Source organism: Neoarius graeffei, chromosome 15 (genome assembly GCF_027579695.1).
Source record: "Neoarius graeffei isolate fNeoGra1 chromosome 15, fNeoGra1.pri, whole genome shotgun sequence".
NCBI lineage: Eukaryota > Metazoa > Chordata > Actinopteri > Siluriformes > Ariidae > Neoarius > Neoarius graeffei.
The window spans coordinates 50,888,903-50,909,610 of record NC_083583.1 but is presented as its reverse complement, the minus strand read 5'-3'; the positions used below and the strand labels follow the sequence as shown (position 1 = coordinate 50,909,610).

At 39.8% G+C, this 20,708-nt stretch overlaps 1 protein-coding gene across 1 annotated transcript in view; it reads right to left on the bottom strand.

Moving 5' to 3' along the window:
- Positions 1–414: 414 nt before the first annotated feature.
- pik3ca (phosphatidylinositol-4,5-bisphosphate 3-kinase, catalytic subunit alpha) overlaps positions 415–20,708 on the bottom strand; it is a 54,271-nt gene continuing 33,977 nt past the window's right edge. The window contains exons 6-22 of the mRNA XM_060941552.1: positions 17,730–17,975; positions 16,332–16,417; positions 16,114–16,219; positions 15,666–15,818; positions 15,339–15,473; positions 11,415–11,539; positions 11,227–11,308; positions 10,287–10,451; positions 10,053–10,156; positions 7,669–7,840; positions 7,441–7,547; positions 7,225–7,346; positions 7,052–7,130; positions 6,779–6,949; positions 6,535–6,652; positions 6,304–6,458; positions 415–1,824 (exon numbers count right to left, since the gene is read on the bottom strand). Coding sequence (XP_060797535.1) covers positions 1,554–1,824; positions 6,304–6,458; positions 6,535–6,652; positions 6,779–6,949; positions 7,052–7,130; positions 7,225–7,346; positions 7,441–7,547; positions 7,669–7,840; positions 10,053–10,156; positions 10,287–10,451; positions 11,227–11,308; positions 11,415–11,539; positions 15,339–15,473; positions 15,666–15,818; positions 16,114–16,219; positions 16,332–16,417; positions 17,730–17,975 — 2,397 coding nt within the window. The 3' untranslated portion in view covers positions 415–1,553. The remainder of the gene's footprint in view (positions 1,825–6,303; positions 6,459–6,534; positions 6,653–6,778; positions 6,950–7,051; positions 7,131–7,224; positions 7,347–7,440; positions 7,548–7,668; positions 7,841–10,052; positions 10,157–10,286; positions 10,452–11,226; positions 11,309–11,414; positions 11,540–15,338; positions 15,474–15,665; positions 15,819–16,113; positions 16,220–16,331; positions 16,418–17,729; positions 17,976–20,708) is intronic.

The following is a 20,708-nucleotide window of genomic DNA, read 5'->3' as shown; positions in this document are numbered from 1 at the left end:
TGTTATCAGCGTTCAGTTCAGAAGCCTGCATCTCTGATGGTATGGGGTTGCATTAGTGCGTGTGGCATGGGCAGCTTACACATCTGGAAAGACACCATCAATGCTGAAAGGTATATCCAGGTTCTAGAGCAACATATGCTCCCATCCAGACAACGTCTCTTTCAGGGAAGACCTTGCATTTTCCAACATGACAATGCCAAACCACATACTGCATCAATTACAGCATCATGGCTGCGTAGAAGAAGGGTCCAGGTACTGAACTGGCCAGCCTGCAGTCCAGATCTTTCACCCATAGAAAACATTTGGCGCATCATAAAGCGGAAGATACGACAAAAAAGACCTAAGACAGTTGAGCAACTAGAATCCTACATTAGACAAGAATGGGTTAACATTCCTATCCCTAAACTTGAGCAACTTGTCTCCTCAGTCCCCAGACGTTTACAGACTGTTGTAAAGAGAAAAGGGGATGTCTCACAGTGGTAAACATGGCCTTGTCCCAACTTTGAGATGTGTTGTTGTCATGAAATTTAAAATCACCTAATTTTTCTCTTTAAATGATACATTTTCTCAGTTTAAACATTTGATATGTCATCTATGTTCTATTCTGAATAAAATATGGAATTTTGAATCTTCCACATCATTGCATTCCGTTTTTATTTACAATTTGTACTTTGTCCCAACTATTTGGGAATCCGGGTTGTATATCGAAGTAATGAAAATGCATAATCAGTGAGGGCCACTGTGTAGCTTTTGGACCAGTTGCACAATATTTCTTTTTAGTGTTTAATGGCTGAACTTGTATATGTAACAAGGCTAAATATTCCTCCTCTAAACTCATAATTGGGGCAAAATAAATTATACCTCCTATTCAAACGTCAAATTCACTCTAGCCCAGCATTAATGTATGGTAATGAAAGAAATGGAGAAGCATTAATTAAAAAAAAAAAAAAACACGTTTGTAGTGATCAAGGGCAATAGTTTGCAAGAGGCAAGTGTTTATGCAAGACTACGGGAAATGCCAACTCCTCTACATTTGCTACAGAAACCATCCTTCAGGACGCAGACCGACAGACAATTTCTACCCTGTTTAATCTACGAGCTCCTCAGAGGTTCCATGCATATATAAAGGCATTTGTACTTGGAGGAAGACATGAATAATCCAAAGAGTGCTCGAAAAGTAAAGAACGCTTCCCGTTAACTTTGTATTTTCTCAAAAGAAATTTTGAACTAAAATAAAATAACCATGGTCTCTGCAGGAAAAGAGCAGCAAGAACAAACTTGAAAAAAAAAAAAAAGGACATCAGTAAAAAACTACAGGCAACAATGTACAACCATTCTGGACAAAGATTAGGGTTAGTATTCTTCTGTATGGATGCCAAAAAGGAGACTGAAACAGAAGAAAATCATTTTGGATTGTTTAGTGCTCTGAAGTTCAGTTGGAGGCATTTTTTGCCCCACTTTGAGGTCTGGCTGCTATGTTTTGACTAGCAAAGATAGGCCAGTAGGTTCCATGTAAGCGGTCCTATCCTAGCTCGAGCGCCTTTCATCTGGGCTCAGTTCTGGGCATGGTGTCGAATGGTGTGGAAGATCCAGTCCATCTTTGTGGTCCATCCACCATGGTGAGCATCGTTCATTTGCTTCATGAAGTAGTCCAGAGCCTCCTGCTCAGTCTTATCTAGTGCCAGCGTTTTGCGGATGTAAGCAATGTCGTCAAACGACTGCAACTCTGGCATGCCGGAGCCCAGCATCATTGAGAACAGATTGATAAAGAGGTTGGCGTGCTGTCGGATAGCAAGGTATGCCTTGTAGCACATCTCCTGAAACCTGTAGGGGCAGTAGGAAGGACCATCATATGCAATTCACTTTTTGTACACTTCTGATCATTATGCTTATTAATATTATTAATGAATATTACTTATTTGTAATCTAATTATGGATATACTTCTGATTATTATGCACAGCTCAAATTTATCAAATTTCATCCCAAATTCATTTAGCCCTCTGGTGTTGAGAGCTTCGCTGGCGAAGCTCAGCAGGTTTAGAATGAATATTTAGATGAATATCTTCACGAGTTTTTGCCATACAAGCATGATAAACATATTAACAGAAGCTTTATACTTCACACTTTCCTGTGTGCCCATTGCCAGATAATAATATAGTTTTTAAATTACCTAAATTAGAAGAAACATAAAACTTGTCACCTTGCTCAGTCACACTGGAGTTGGCGCGCTGAGCGCCCACTTAGGCATTCATAAAAGACTATTTCACATGGTAATGGCATGATAATCACTTTCACTCTTTTGGTTTTGACTGGTTTCTCTTTTGCGGTGGGAACGCCAACCGTAAACAGGATAAAATCTGTCAACCACAGTTTACGCTATTTGGAGAGATGCAACGACGATTTTATGCTCAGGAGAGCAATTCAATTCATAATTCAGAGCAGCGATTCAATTTCAGGACAGTGACTCAATTCATGGTTCAGGACAGCGATTCAATTCAGTCTTGAAAACTGCAACACTGATGATGAGCAGTGTCATTTTGAACTTCGACTCAATCCAGCCGAAGATCAATTCGAGTAAGTGTAAATATTTCCTATGCGCATATCGGTTGATTTGCATGCGGTGTAGTGCATACACAGGAAAAATGAGAATTTCTTTCAAAGTTAAAAGTATTTTCCTCAAAAGTAGTTAATTTTGCTCTATTTTGAGTTTATAGGGTAAAATTTGGAGTGGGAGCAAAATTACAGAGTAACTATATAACAGAGTTGGTTGTGGCTCTGAACTGAGTAAAAAGTACACCGAATATAGTACAAGAGTTAATTTCAAGACACACTGAATAGAGTCAAATACCACCAGAAAAATAAAGATGCTGTAAAAAGCAGTTTTAGGACTGTGCTGGAATGTGTGATAAAACATGACCTTACCCATTGTGACGAACCAATCACTTGACCTGATGGGAGGGGTTTTCACTCTTCTCATTGAATGGAATTTTTTACTCTTCTCATTGAATACCCCTCCCACTGCCAACCCCTTTATGCCAAAGCAATAGTACATAATTTTTTTGATGGCCAGTTAATTGTCCAAATCAATGGAGCAGATTTAAGCTTTTGTGCTTGATACATTCCTAAGGCTGAACAGAATCACCTTGAGTGACCAAAACGGTTCGTTACAATGGGTAAGGTCATGATTTTTCACACATTCCAACACAGTTCTAAAACTGGTTTATACAACAGCTTCATTTCTATTTTTTTAAAGTACAAATCATGATATACATACTACATACATATTATTGTAGCTGAACTTGTGCTGAATACAAATAAAAAAAAAAAAGGGCATACGACTTGGAAAATGCTGCTTACATTTGTTGAAATTGACAACAAAATCAGAGCATGCCAAAAACCATTAGAGTGCCAGAAAATACCTTCAGGTCCCAGAGGGTTAAAAATATTCTTATTGCAGGACACCCAACCCCTAAACACTAAACCCAAGTCCAGTTGTTGCCACGGACAAATTCACAAAGACTACTAAATGAGTGCTGATATCGGTGGAACCTTGGAAATATTAGGCACCCACAGAAGATTATTTAAAAAAAAAAAAAAAAAACCCTTATATATCAAGATTTTTTTTTTTAACTTTTTTTTAATGCAAAGACAGGAGACATTAACGGACATGGGGAATACTGTCACAAACCTGTGACAATAAGTCAGCAACCAAACTTGTCTGAATTTGGCCATCTGGGAAAACCAATGCTACTACCCTTATTTTATTTGTAGATTTTATTCTAAACTTAATGTTAAATATAACCCAAGTGACTTTGTTAAGATGTTATGGTTACTTCAAGAATAAAATACATATTAGCCTTAAATCTTCAAAATCATTAATAAGTATTATTATTTACTGCAGAAATAAGGAACCCAACATACAAATCACACATTAGAAACTGATCTAACAAACTTGAATCTCTGTATACCTTTTATGTTCAGTTTACAGCCAATGCACCTCGCCCTCAATCTTCTCAAACATTAAGAATATAGGGCCTTTAACACTGGACTTTTCTCAAACAAAATTTCAAGTTAATTTTAGCATCATTTTTGCTGCAGTTACAAATTTACAGGATGCCAGGAATCTAGGACTACGCTCAGACTGCACCCTGAAACGACCCATATCCGATTTTTTTGCCCATATGCGACCTGTATCCGATTTGTTATTGACAATCTGAACGACACAGATCCGATTTTTTCACATGCGACCCAGGCCGCTTGGATATGTGGTCCTAAATCCGATGCATATCCGTTATTTTCACATGCGACTGCAGTCTGACCGGACAGGTCGCATTCATGTGACCTACACGTCATCAACAAGAGACAAACGTCACTATTCTGCGTTGGCTAATCCCGCCTCTTTGGTGGAAAACAACAACATTTGTACAGTTTTCAGAATTTAAATAGACTTTTATAGAATTGATCAAGCTAATGGTGGATTTGGTAGGGACCTGGATGTTGATCTGTTAGCCTGATTAAATAAAACAGTTTCTATAACTGATTTATAACTTAAACCACCCTGTATTACAAGATTATAAGATTGTTCTGGAAACTTCCAGTAATTTGACACCTTCGGTCTCATTAGTCTGCTGTTAATCAGATTATTGTGTGAGTTCCGCCACCGCCACAAAAACCACATCGCCAGGTCTCGCCTCATCTCCATCGCAAACTGCACTGGTGTTTATGCACCTTGAGCCAGCGCTGAGAGAAGTTGCAGAATTCAGCTGGCTATAAACAATCTAAATAAATATTTATAAAAATGTAGAAAAAGTTTATTAATATGACGAAATAAATATGTGCAAATTATTAAGCCTGAATTAAGAGTTTGGTAATACAGCGGCCGTATCCCAAATGACTGCCTACTGAAGCTCGAGTGCACTATATAGAGTTTAAAAATCCATTACTTCCTAGTAACATGTAGTGCACTTATATAGAAATTAGAGAGACATTTAGGAGTCAACCCTCGTTACCAGGCTACACGTTTTCATTTCAGTTCAGAAACAAAAACACACACGAGACCTCACACTTTAACACTAACCAGATAATTAAAAAAACAAACAAAAAAAAGAAATCATTAAACATGAAGAGTGTGCTTTTTTTTTTGTTTACGTATTACGTAGATGTGCTTATTACGTGTCAATTTGCGCATGCGGGACACTTTTGGGTCGTTTTCCGTTCATATTGGAGATCACATACAAGTCTCATATAATTGGTAATGTGAACGGCCTAACAAAAAAATCGGATTTCACAACAAATCGGATATGGGTCATTTCAGGTTGCAGTCTGAACGTAGTGTAGGAGAGAAACAAAAATTTTGGCAGGCAGTTGGTGCTTAAAGGTAGACTGCCTTTCAGGTTTTTCAAATTTAGGTCATAAAAAGAATTTTCCCCTACACCCAATTATTTTTGTTTAGTGGACCAAAAGCTACTGAATTCGAATCACAGACTTCCAATTTTATTAGTTTTTTTTTTTAAATAGAGCAATTAATGAATTTAGGGCCACGTGGCCCTAAATTCTCCACTATTTTTTCCTGCTTCACCATGACCCAATTCAAGATACTACATCATGCATCACATGGTGGGCTTTTCCCATTCACCCAAGGCATTATCATACAAATTTGAAACAGGAGAGAAAAACAGAGGACACGAATGAAATGTGGAAGACCGACTACAGTAACGGAAAGCAAGAAGAAAAGACGTTATGTTGCGAAAAAAAGGAAACACAAGACCAAACTAATAAATATCGGTGGTCAGCGAGCACCTCGGCGTGATCAACTGTTCATTTAGCGACAGAATGATGGAACTGTCAGTGCACGGTCAAAGGTAAACCTGTAGATGGCAGTAATGCAACACTGTGGATGCCAGCTGCTGTAAAACCCAAAAGAAGAAGGTGGTGGTAAACCTGCGCATGTGCACACGGACTTCCTCTGTCTGCTTGACTGCATGAAGCGAGTGATTTCATGCACATTATTTGCTCGGGAATCCTCTCAAATTAAATAACTTCCCAGCCACAGAATGGCCTGGTTTTTTTGAGATATTACAGAAATAAACATATATCACAAGGACCAAATTTCAGAGAGAACTAACTTTCACAAATTTTATGAAATTGAAAGGCCATCTAGCTTTAAACTATGGTTGGAGGTGGGGCATTTAGAAACCGTTTAAACACACAAAAGTGGTTACTGTTACTCAAATGATTACGACTGCCTGAGATGGAAGCTGCCAATTACTTTAACATTAAGGTTCCAAAAAATGTGAACATACCTCTCAAACTCCCTCGTTTTAGTGCATTCTTGAGTTCCTCCTTTGCTAATCACAATCAAGAAGTCTTGAGTTAAGACAAATGGAACTCGCTCTCTCTTGTAACCAAACTTCTTCTTTTTATGATCAAGGAAGTGGCCAAAATCTATGTGAAACAGCTAAAATAAACACAGAGGCTATTAACACCCATTTATGACAATATGTATAAACAGGAGACTGTCTCTAGAAGCATACCTGTCCATCATCCTTTACCATGATGTTACTGTTGTGACGGTCACCAATGCCCAAAATAAAAGTGGCCACACAATAACCAGCACAGGATCGTGTGAACAGGTCAATGGCCATATCATACCTACAGTGATATTTAAAAAAAATAACAAAAAACAAACAAACAAACAAAAAAAAACCCCACAGTTGTAAAACTGCATTTTTTTCAAACAAATGTGCTCCAAATATGTTTGCTATTGCAAAAGCTCACGTCTCGCCCTTGTTCTTATCCTTCAGCCACTGGTGCAGGGTAGAGCTGTTGAACTGCAATGCTCCTTTGAGACCGCCTTTACACTGAATTTGCATGATGGTATGAGAACTTCTCACAACTTCAATAAGGCCCACACAGTCTCCAATGGACAAGCAGCCATAGGGAAGCATTCTGTAAAGAAATGTCCAAGTAAAAGAACACACATGATCCATCACTCATCTGAGTCAAATTTAAATGCAGATGAACAATAGTTTAACTTAGAAATAAATGTACCTGAGGTCTAACCCCTGGTTTTGCCAGATGTTCTCCATTATTTTAATGATTTGAAGTGTCAACATATCTTGCCTCAGGTCTAAAAAGGAGTTGGTTTACATTTAAAGCTCTCACACTAGACACATTTACAGAAAAATTGCGTTGGTTAAAAAAAAAAAAAAAAGGTGACTGACCATCCCCATTCTTAAAGATGATCTCATTGTTCTGGAAGAGAAGCTCTGACATGATATCAGGGTTTTCCCAGTTAAGCCACAGTGGCCTCTTGGCTGATGACATGATTCTGCAATCTTCAAGCCTAACACAAAAATAAAACCGGACTCAATAACAGAAAAATGTTTTAGTTTTGTCATCAATGTATCCCTGAAAATGCTAGTGTTTGGCTGGCTCACCGTAGGTTGCCGAGCTGGTGGGCTGGATTCAATGGCGAGGTGAAGTTTTGAAGGGCATCCATATAATCTGGCCTCCTCATCTGCTCCACCAAAAACTTCATCTGCACCTAAAGATGTGTCAAAAAGTAGGGGAACTAGATGAAAGGCGATAGCCCACCTGGACAGCTTGCAAGAAAAAAACAAAAAACACCACAAAACAGCAGAATTCTAACAGAGAATGTACTCTACCTTCTGAGTCTCATCCTTCTTCTCCTGCTTGAGTATGTCTGTGAGGTTGATGAGTTTCTCCATGGCCTCCACCTGTCTGCTCAAGTGTTTCAGATACATACCACAGGCACGGCAGTATGACTCCAGCAGCAGGCCGAAACGCTGGCTCACCGTCTTGTTGTGCATCTCTGACCTGCAACACAATGCAGTTAGGTAGTTTACATAAAATTTATGGGCCACCTGAACATGTTGGGGAGAAATACAAAACATCCAGTATCGATTTTTTCACATTTCTGATATTGCTACAGCAAGAAAATAAAACATTCTGCCCATAAACCATTCACAATTACTGTAAATCTTAGAAAATCACCCAAATGTGCAAGAACTGAACAAATGTGAAATAGAGGTCTGCGTGGGTCGGATTTTTCAGTCCCGCTCCTGCCCGCGCCCGCATTGTGCAGTCCCACTCGCGCCCGCAAAGAATTATGATTTTCAGTCCCGCTCCCGCCCACAAAGAATTATGATTTTCAGTCCCGCTCCCGCCTGCCATATTTTGTCCCGCTCCCGCCCGCAAATCCCGCATGATGCAGACGTTCGCGTTATTTCTCAGGAAAGTTCTTGTCTTGACACAGCGTGATGGTGCCCCGCCCCCTACTTTGAGTGGATTTGAGCATAAATATCTACAGCTCACGTTCACGTTTGTTATTATTTACCTTGTTTCTGAATTCAGCATGTAGTGTCTCTAATAATAATGATAATAATAATAATTAGTGCTGTCAAGCGATTAAAATATTTAATAGCGAATCGCACATTTTTGTCACATGAGAAACCATTGTAATTCTCTGATCAGCATAAAAAAGTGAATGGGCTTGCTTTGTACCAATGTTTTTTTTTTTTTTTATTGCAAAGCAGAGCTAGAAAGAGAACCATGATTGAACAACTCTAATCAGAGAGACAGGTTACACAGTGATGGTAGGCTTGACTCAATGCTATCCCAGAAATCCTTCCTGTAATATGCAAATTTGGCCGCCTCTGATTGGACAGCCAAATTTGCATATTACAGGAAGGATTCTGGGATAGCATTGAGTCAAGCCTACCGTCACTGTGTAACCTGTCTTTCTGATTAGAGTTGTAGACTAACTCAAGCAGTAAATCACTTCACTCATGGTTCTCTTGCTAGCTGGGTGTGAACGGCAAGTCATTAGAGTGATCAAAGGATTTCCCGTTAGGGTGACTTTCTCTGCAAATTTAGGCATCTTAAAATGTTTTTATTAATGCCAAATAAAATATCCAGCACAAATTATATATCTCATCTCATCTCATCATCTCTAGCCGCTTTATCCTTCTACAGGGTCGCAGGCAAGCTGGAGCCTATCCCAGCTGACTACGGGCGAAAGGCGGGGTACACCCTGGACAAGTCGCCAGGTCATCACAGGGCTGACACATAGACACAGACAACCATTCACACTCACATTCACACCTACGGTCAATTTAGAGTCACCAGTTAACCTAACCTGCATGTCTTTGGACTGTGGGGGAAACCGGAGCACCCGGAGGAAACCCACGCGGACACGGGGAGAACATGCAAACTCCACACAGAAAGGCCCTCGCCGGCCCCGGGGCTCGAACCCAGGACCTTCTTGCTGTGAGGCGACAGCGCTAACCACTACACCACCGTGCCGCCCGCAAATTATATATGATAGACATAAATTAATCATTTATAAATTTTATTTCAAACATGTTTTTAGTTAGCGGGACTGCAGCTTATCACCGCTCCCGCCCGCGCCGCATATGTGCACTCCCGCCCGCATATGTGCACTTCCGGTCCCACCCACGCCCGCAATGAGCTTTCAAAATTTGTCCCACGCCGCACTGCTTTGCGGCGGGTCCTGTGAGTCCCGCGGGACTCCCGCGGGAGTGCAGGGCTCTAATGTGAAATTCACAAAACAAAGATTCAAGACTGCAGAACAACTCTCCATTTCAATTTGTCTGTTCCATCTCATCAGCCCATTATCAAGCTGTTCAATGACCAGAAGCTGGATCAGGTGCGTTATGGTGGGCAAGTTCGGGATTTCCTGAACTTGAGTTGAGAATCCTTGCTTGAGAATGTTCGTGCTAACCTAGCTGAACAGTCAGCCTGTACTGAGTTTGGCAGAAAGATTTTGAACAGAGTTGGTATAAGCAACGTGATTATAGATGCTAAATTCTTCTAACTTCATTTATAAGACAGTGTAAACAAATATTTGCACACTACATAAACATGACATTTCCTCAAGGATCTAAACACTCTTTTTGCAAACATCAGGTCACAGCAGTCTAAACACACCACTGTGCTTTGAAGTCTTCCCACAAAACATGTCTATGTATAATCAACATCCTGTTCAGGAGGAAGGAGTGTCACTCACTTCAAATGCCAAAAAAAAAAATGTCCAATCCTCTGGTTGGTCAGAGCTCTCTTCAGCAGAAATCGCACTAAGGCGTTATCAAGATACTGCTCATACTTCAAAACCTGTAGGAGACACACATCATATACACGTAAAACCCTTGTGTTGTTTATTCTAATGGCATGGAATGGCTCTCGTAAAATCATACAAAATCTTATGAAAAGGCAAGAGAAAGTTATTTAAAATGAATCTAACCTGGACCAACTGAATAAGGTACTGGGAGAGTTTATCATCAGTTAAATATTTCTCAAGGCACCGTACTGCAAAGTCTCGGATCATTGGATCTGGATAGTTGCAATCAAGTAACTCCATGGCTTGCTCTGGTTTTATTGCGGGCCAGTCTTTAAGAAGACAATACATCTGAGCGAGGGAAAGAAGAATGAGATTTGAAACGTTAAAAGTAAAGAGTCAAGTCAGTGAGGTACTTTGTTACTGACACCATACAGTACATGATATTCTACATCATTACTCATGCAAAAGCATAATTCATGCCACTTCAGGATCAGAATTACATCCAGACAGGACTAACCTACTTACAAATGCAAATGTAACTGCACCCAAGAGAAATTTTAAACAGATTTACAGTGCTCAAAACATTTCAGGACACATTTTTGTTAAGTTGTTGTGCAAGAGTGTAAATGCAACCAAGACCCCAAATACATCAAACATGAGTCAATTTGCATATTATGTATGATATAGCATTTCGAATTTGATGAACCAGAAATACTTCTGTATACATTTACAAATCCATGTCATTAAAAAACACTGCACATTCCATATACGAGCTGCATGAAATAACCAAGTGGGTCAAAATAAACAAATTAAAAAAAATAATTTCACAGCAATATTATACACATCTTAGATAAAGCATACACTTTCATGATGGTTCCTTATTGGATTTTGTACAAATGTTAGTACTTATTTTCAATTGAAAAGAGTAAAATAAATCAATAAATAATTTCCTGTTTAAATGATGCATATTTCAGTGATACAAGAACTACACACGTTGCCCCGATGTGGCTGAATAGGCTTGCATTATTTGTAAGTAACGGACATGCATACTACTAATGACAAGAATTTTGACTAAAATTTCCTTAACCAATTCAGGATAATGTGAGTATAATTTATCATCAACCTGTGCAACTTCATCTCTGGAGTTCCACTTTACAGCAAGGAGAATCTTAGGAAGAATATCTGGTATATTTTTACAATACTGCCTGAAAAACACAAATGAAAGAGTTTGAGGTTTTAATTACCGCCACTAGCGGATGTCACAGTAACAACAGTACTGTAGAAGATGAGCTGTGGAGGATGTTGGAGTACCTGTGTCTCCACAAGAAGTCCTTTTCCTGCTCAGTGATCTCAGAAAGTGGATCTCTATTTGCTACTTGCCGCAGCTGCTCGATATCAGTGTCCATTATATGGTGGTCTCGAGCCTGTCTGCTGCTCTGTGGGAAGAAGAGAGAGAGAGAAAAAAAAGTGGTTAATCTCAATATTTGCACGTATTTAAAAAATGCCTACAAGCTGAAAGCCAATTATGAAAGCATCTCATTATAGGTCAAGGACAATGGCATGATCTCTCTATTTATTTAAAATGGGAAATTACTATTGGACTATTCTTAATAAATACGACCAAAGTAATATTCTTTTGTATAATGTATTTCTCTCTTACACCTTCTGGCTCCTTAATTTTTTTTTTTTAATTAAAGGGATGCCAAGAAGGGCTTTGTACCTCCTACACACCTTTCAGGGTTTCACAACGAATAAATACACCTTAAAGTGCCATTCCACCATTGGATGTATTCTTTGGCATAAAATACAATATATTTTATGACAACATGACTAGACAGAGAAATCTTTTAGCTTCAAAATGATATATCAAACATAATTTTTTGACAACGACAAGTATATTAATTTTGCGACCAAAGTCACCTACCCTTTTAATTTCCGCGCGGTAGTGAAACGTGATGTCATCGGCAGGTTCCCCTTCTTGTGTACCACGTGTCGGTCTATTTTTAGACCAGGAAACCCCCAAAGTGAGAGAGTCATTTCTCCTCGTATATGGGGGCCAAAAAAATTGCGAAAAATTTTGAGTTAATCTTTCAGTTAGCTAGATTTATTGGTATTAGCTAGATTTATTGGTATTATTTTTATCGCGTTCTATCCGCCATTGCTGATAATATGTGCCACATCACACGTCACGTGGTACACAAGAAGGGGAACCTGCCGATGACATCACGTGCGGAAATTAAAAGGGTAGGTCAAGTCAAGTTTATTTGTATAGCGCTTTTAACAATAAACATTGTCACAAAGCAGCTTTACAGAATTTGAACGACTTAAAACATGAGCTAATTTTATCCCTAATCTACCCCCTTGTTAGTAGTGAGTGCAGAACTAACAATACTGCTAGAAACTGAGAAATAATAACTCCTGCAGCGTTGATGCAGACGAACGCTAACACAGAGCCATAACGACTGTCTCTGACTAAAAACACTGCCAGTTACTAACTGCTATTAGCATAATTAGCCTCATACAATTACATACCTGACTGAACTCAGTGTTAACCAGCCTCATTAATCAATTAGCATATTCAGGTATGATTAGCATAAAGATGTGTGTGTGCTGCTTACACATGCAGGTGAGTACTCCACTGATACACACACTGCTGCTGCCACAGTCACACTGCATTCGGCAATATCTGTGTTCAGGTATTAACTGTGTGTGTGTGTGTGTGTGTGTGTGTGTGTGTGTGTGTGTGTGTATTTTATCTCACTAGGTAGGTGACTTTGGTCGCAAAATTAATATACTTGTCGTTGTCAAAAAATTATGTTTGATATATCATTTTGAAGCTAAAAGATTTCTCTATCTAGTGATACCATTTATATATGTTGTCAAAATATATTGTATTTTATGCCAAATACATCCAATGGTGGAATGGCACTTTAAAGTGGGGGGGTTGTTATTTTAAGAATTTTGACTTTTCCATGTTTTACCCCCCCTAGAAATATGGAGATGGTCCATCTATGTGGGAAAATGTCAAATTTTATTAAATTGAACCTTGCTAACCCCCTGTACATACCCTCGGAAAGTTTCCATTCTTACAATTTGACAAAATACATTACAGTGCTGTTTGATATTAGAATGCTGCTTTTTTTTTAATGTGTTTTAAAGTTATCGATGAATGCGAACCTCTTCAGGTATGCCACTAGGTACGACTACAACATTTTCAGTGCAGATGATCTTTATTTTAAGGTAATAAGCTTAGTGCTAAGTAACCTTACATTCAAGTAAATTAAACATATGGTAATTCTGCTCTTTTTCAGCAAGTTTTAAAGTTACTGATGAATGTCACACTCTTCAGTAATACCTCAAATATGAACTATTTTTTAAGCACAGAGGATCATTACTTAAGGTTACTAATTTAGTTTTAAGAACCAGTATGCACAAATGATTCATATCTGAATTACACTACCGTTCAAAAGTTTGGGGTCACTTTGAAATGTCCTTATTTTTGAAAGAAAAGCACTGTTCTTTTCAATGAAGATCACTTTAAACTAATCAGAAATACACTCTATACATTGCTAATGTGGTAAATGACTATTCTAGCTGCAAATGCCTGGTTTTTGGTGCAATATCTCCATAGGTGTATAGAGGCCCATTTCCAGCAACTCTCACTCCAGTGTTCTAATGGTACAATGTGTTTGCTCATTGCCTCAGAAGGCTAATGGATGATTAGAAAACCCTTGTACAATCATGTTAGCACAGCTGAAAACAGTTGAGCTCTTTAGAGAAGCTATAAAACTGACCTTCCTTTGAGCAGATTGAGTTTCTGGAGCATCACATTTGTGGGGTCGATTAAATGCTCAAAATGGCCAGAAAAATGTCTTGACTATATTTTCTATTCATTTTACAACTTATGGTGGGAAATAAAAGTGTGACTTTTCATGGAAAACACAAAATTGTCTGGGTGACCCCAAACTTTTGAACGGTAGTGTATATCTCCCAATGTATTAAATAGTCATTATTTGTATTCTTGCAGGTAAATAATGGCTTCTGTTGCAACACGGTCAAAAGCTAAGAAGATACTAGGTGTAGTAGAGTACATAGAGCAGGCTGAGTTCCCTTCTGGGATGCTTCCAACAGGGAAGGACATCATTCAGAATACACTCTATCTGCTGCGGCCAAAGCGTGCTGGTCAAACACAGAGATCCAGGGACGCTGCTGCTCAGTTGCTGGCAGAACTTGTTCAAGAGCACTGGTTATTTTGTAACTTATACACCATCCATATAAAGAAGCATATCTTGAAACTTTATGGAGAATTCGTTACTCTGATTCAAACCCGTAAACAGAGACAAAATGAGGGTTTCTAACAACTCTTTTTGTGAGAAATAAATGTTATTACTGTGATTTTTGATGTTATATTTGAGAGTTATTTCCGTTAAGGAATGCTTATATTAGTGAAAAAGGCAGTTTTTGACTATTTGGAGGGGTTATTAACTTCAGAGGGTATGTACAGGGGGATTAGCATTTTTCAGTTGGCCAAATATTGGTATTTCCATACTGTGGCAGCGGGGGCATGGTCAAGCGCCGGTCTGTGACAGGAGGGCGGAGTTGGGGAAGGTAAGTGGCAGAATCGCTTCACCTGAGTGTCATTAACCTGTGTTTTGTGTGTTCTCCCCAGTAAACCGCCCTACTTAAGGAGGGAAAGGGAGAGCGGAAAGGAGTTTCTTCCCCGGCAGAGCCGACAGTGTGTGTGTGTCTCTGCCTGCTTAGTGTAAAGATTGCCGAACTTTTCAGTCTAGCAATCTTTACACTAAGCAGGCAGAGACACACACACACTGTCGGCTCTGCCGGGGAAGAAGCTCCTTTCCGCTCTCCCTTTCCCTCCTTAAGTAGGGTGGTTTACTGGGGAGAACACACAAAACACAGGTTAATGACACTCAGGTGAAGCGATTCTGCCACTTACCTTCCCCAACTCCGCCCTCCTGTCACAGACCGGCGCTTGACCACACCCCCGCTGCCACACATACTTAGATAGATCATCTCCATATTTTGGAGGGGGTAGAAAAAAATTTTTGGTCTAACACCCCCCCCCACACACACACACTTAAAAGGACAGAATGGTGATAGAAAGGTTCTAGCAGCAAAAATTTGCATATAAGAGGCAAAAGAAATTGAATTAATATTCAGGTGAAAATCAGGAAATATGCTGCTATAATTAAGTAAATAGCTTGTGGGGAAGCTCACCTGTCCAGATTGAAAGTAATTGTATCCCATCTCCCTGGACATGATCTTATTAGCATGATCCTCTATCGTGGCCATGTCAGGGAACTTCACAGGACAGCTGAAGTAGTCAAATTCTAACTCCAGACATGGGGTTTCCTAATCGACACAGTATGGAAGTTGTTTTAAAAGCTATACTGATTGCATACTTAATGCCATAAGTGCAAACACAGCTTAAATTTCACTTCTAGTTTAAAATATGCAAGCAATGACCATGTCTCATCATTACATAGTACTAGACTGCTTATGGTTCCAATCCCTGTCTCAAATATGACTGCAATGAACGGACACCTTGTTGGGGTTGGAGCCTGTGACACCGATGGGGTTGAGCAGATCCTCTAGGCCGTGTGGCACTGGCCACAGGTTCAGTGCCATTTTCCCAGAGACCAGTGTATGCGTGTAGTCAAAAAGGTTTACATTTCCCCAAGCCAGCGGACAGTGTTCCTGAGACAAAATGAAAACGACACCTGCTTCAAATATTAACTCCCCACTTAGTTAAACTAACTTGTGTGCAGTGACAAGACCAAAGCATTCTGAAAATTCAATACAAATAAATTAGTAGTTTAAATCAAGTCTGATAGTTGTTGCAAAGCTTAAATTTCTGGATGCTCTCAAGACCTTTTAGTCAATTACAGATGTGCTGGTCAAACAATTTACTTGACAGCATAATTAATATTAACACCACCCTGTCTTGTTTGCCTCTAAATTAAAAATGTATTGACATGAACTGTGCTGGCACCTCTTTTGCGCCCTTCCTCCCCTTCACAGAACAGATGGACAGACAAAGACGTGCAGCTCGGGGAATGTCATGAATGTACATGTCATACATAAGCCACTCATTCCACCTAAGAGAACAGTAAAGACAGTTTTAATTGAACATGCAGAATATACTACCAAAGAACGTTCCTGTGTCGTTTTATCTTGACAGCATGCAACGATAACTCATTTGTGCAGTACCTTGGGTTTGAACATGGCACACGTTGCGTGTTGACATTGTCACACAACTGCTCTCCTCCATGGTAGATCCCTGTCCGGACATAAATCTATATAACAGAGCACAAATCATTGTAGGATACCTTTACCATACAAAGAACAAGGGCACATAACACAAAGTGAATGCTGTTTAATATAAAACTTTAGATGCCCCCAGTGTTTGACCAACATGTATATTTATGGCCAAGAAGCAAAGGGGAAAAAAAAAATAAACCCACACCCCACCACAATAGCACAGTGGGTACTGCTGCTGTCTCAAAGCATGGTCCCTGATTTATTAGTATCTGGACAGAGTTTTGCATATTTCTACCAGGTTCTCTGGCTCCTCCCAACTACCAAAAAAACATGCTGGTAGGTGGATTCACGATGCTAAATTGCTCCAAGGTGTGAATGAGCATGTACATGGTGCCCTAGAACTGATTTGAGTCTCGTCCAGGGTCTAGTCCCATCTCAGGATCGGCTCTGGATCCACGATGACTCCGAGCAAGGTAAAGTGGTTACTGAGGATGACTGAACAAATAAATATTTGGACAGCACATTTTATTGTCGCTTTCACGGTTTTTCGAGGGTTATTGGCAAGTCATTCAGCAACGCCATGATCAGAGAAATACTCAATCATGTGATGCATAGACTGGTCACAATTAGATTTCATTCATGATTTAATCTGCAATTTTAAAAAATAAATAAAAACCCACACACACACAAAAAATCATTCTCAGTGGTGATGTTACATGTCATTATGCAAACTGTCTACATATAAACGACTTGGCCATCTTATAGCAGCGATTTCTGACGTCGACTTCAATTGCAAGCCTTTTTCCCCCCATTCAATACATGACTTTCAAAAAAACAAACAAAAAAAATCTTATATACCTAAAATAAACTTAAGCATAGTCATGTTAGACTCTACTTAATGTCAAACTTAGTTAATTTTTTAATATTATCTGAAATAATGCTGGGGGCGGCACGGTGGTGTAATGGTTAGCGCTGTCGCCTCACAGCAAGAAGGTCCGGGTTCGAGCCCCGTGGCCGGCGAGGGCCTTTCTGTGTGGAGTTTGCATGTTCTCCCCGTGTCCGCGTGGGTTTCCTCCGGGTGCTCCGGTTTCCCCCACAGTCCAAAGACATGCAGGTTAGGTTAACTGGTGACTAAATTGACCGTAGGTGTGAATGTGAGTGTGAATGGTTGTCTGTGTCTATGTGTCAGCCCTGTGATGACCTGGCGACTTGTTCAGGGTGTACCCCGCCTTTCGCCCGTAGTCAGCTGGGATAGGCTCCAGCTTGCATGCGACCCTGTAGAACAGGATTAAGCGGCTAGAGATGATGAGATGAGATGAGATGAAATAATGCTTGTTCGGTAAGCACCTTATCAATGTCCCGGATGTTTACATTGACGTATGTTGCACAGAGCACACGTATCCTCAAGTTGCTATTGATGGTCCACAGAGATTTGCTTGAGGCTTCCCCATTCATATATGGTGTGGCTGTGGAGATGCGGCGTGAGTATGAAGGCATGGTGAACGTGTCCATGGGCAGCTGAGAATATAAGCTATCCTTTGACATCAGCATTAGGTTTGGCATTCGGCCCAGCATAATGCAACTCCTCACATACTGAGAGAAACACAGGGAAAGAAAAACGTGTTTATAGACATAAAAACATAACATGTTACATCTTTTCAACAGCAAAAATGTCTGAAATATATTGTATTATTTGTAGATGCTTAAACGCTACTTTTGGCAAGAAAAATTACTGGAGGACTTTAAACACAGATTGTACTCAGTGCGTTTAAATGCACATAGAGAAAATCGAATTTCTGCCGTAGCTCAACTGAAATCGAAGTTCTAAATGCCATGGAAACACCTTAGCTCGGCTGAAATCGAACCGAACTGGATTTCTCGTAATCGAGCTACGCGACCTAGATTATGCGATTGTAGCCGAGCTACTTAGTGCATGTAAACCCTATCGAGCTACGTAGTCGAGCTACTTACTTCAGCACTGCCCCTTCCGGAAGTGACGAGTGATGAGACCACAAGCGGAAAACACAACAGCCTCGGTCGGCATGACAACAGTAGTAGTAGTAGTAGCGAGCAGCAGAAGAGGTCAGGAGGAACAAGGAGAACGAACGAACACGGAACTGATAACTTTGTTTATACTCTTGAATAGCTCTTCTTCATGACGACAACCGAAAGTGTACCAACACGATGGGGCGTGTAGTGCCACCTGTGGCTCGGGTGCACAATGTACCTCACACAATAGCTCGATTTCCTTGTGTGCATGTAGGATTGGATTTCTCTGGCACCCCTGCTGGGACCCTTAGCTCGATTACCAACAGTAGCTCGATTTGGATGTGCATGTAAACGCACTGACTGACTATACTCATTTGTATTCTTTACCCCTCCTATGTTCATAGAACAAATGTTTCAGTATAAAACAGGCAACTCCGGAACAGAATTAAAGCATAGAGGGAGCCTCTTGTCACAAAGAATATCACATGACTCTAATATGGTTGCAGGCATGAGCCATAGGTGACTTCATACAATAGTTTACAAATTACAGAAAGGGAAGTAAAGCAAAATAACATTGCTTCAAACGTCTTTTTAATATTCTCCATGACTTGTAACAATATTGTCATTTGCAGAACAAATAGGCTGTTGAGCCTGTAAACTCGTGGCCAGTCTGGAAGCTTTTCTATTCAACTCCTCAGCATAACAGCCCAACGTTGCATTCAGTCTTAACTTGTAATTTCCATATAGGAAAAAAGAAAATACCCTTTCAACTCAATTCCTACTCATCAACTTGGGATGGCCTCCTCAACCTTCATTTCATTTCTGCCGAAGAGGGCTCTGACCCACCAAAGGATCGGGCGTTTCTTTTTCAGCAAGTGCCGTCAAATCAATATGGCTGCTCATAGCATGAACACTCAGACATATTAGCTTGTTAAATCTCTAAATCTGACTATACAGTTCATCATTTTGAATAATAAAATTTATCAATGCTTCTAATAATTACCCACTGCATAGGCCTAATAAAATGGATAATCATTTACTATCTCAGATAACAGAAAAGAAATCAACTTACATATTACGTTGTTAATTGTACCTTATAAGTACACAGTGGTAAAATATTAGTTTATTAAATGCAATGCACATGCTTTATCAAGTACAAAGTTAATTATTCACATGACACAAATATGAAAATGGAAGATGACACAATCGGATACAGCTGTTGATTCGTTTAATTCGAGTGCATAATAGTCACTTGCGTAAATGCGTGTTAAGGTCTGCTGCTTTGTGTCCTCGCATTCTTCTCACTTAGGTGTCATTGGAGATTGCAATTTTTTTCAACTGATTTGCATCAAGGATCTCTCCGGTCATGTCAAAAGCAGCAGGTAAAACAAGATGCTCTCTAACTCTGTGGGTCTTTTTGCATTTTGAAATGCGATGAATGAGTTATATACGATGCGCAACGTGCTTGCTCCTGAACAGAGAACACATTTTTAATTTATTTATAGCTGTATCTACAACCCCGATTCCAAAAAAGTTGGGACAAAGTACAAATTGAAAATAAAAACGGAATGCAATGATGTGGAAGTTTCAAAATTCCATATTTTATTCAGAATAGAACATAGATGACATATCAAATGTTTAAACTGAGAAAATGTATCATTTAAAGAGAAAAAATAGGTGATTTTAAATTTCATGACAACAACACATCTCAAAAAAGTTGGGACAAGGCCATGTTTACCACTGTGAGACATCCCCTTTTCTCTTTACAACAGTCTGTAAACGTCTGGGGACTGAGGAGACAAGTTGCTCAAGTTTAGGGATAGGAATGTTAACCCATTCTTGTCTAATGTAGGATTCTAGTTGCTCAACTGTCTTAGGTCTTTTTTGTCGTATCTTCCGTTTTATGATGCGTCAAATGGTTTCTATGGGTGAAAGATCTGGACTGCAGGCTGGCCAGTTCAGTACCCGGACCCTTCTTCTACGCAGCCATGATGCTGTAATTGATGCAGTATGTGCTTTGGCATTGTCATGTTGGAAAATGCAAGGTCTTCCCTGAAAGAGACGTCATCTGGATGGGAGCATATGTTGCTCTAGAACCTGGATATACCTTTCAGCATTGATGGTGTCTTTCCAGATGTGTAAGCTGCCCATGCCACACGCACTAATGCAACCCCATACCATCAGAGATGCAGGCTTCTGAACTGAGCGCTGATAACAACTTGGGTCGTCCTTCTCCTCTTTAGTCCGAATGACACGGCGTCCCTGATTTCCATAAAGAACTTCAAATTTTGATTCGTCTGACCACAGAACAGTTTTCCACTTTGCCACAGTCCATTT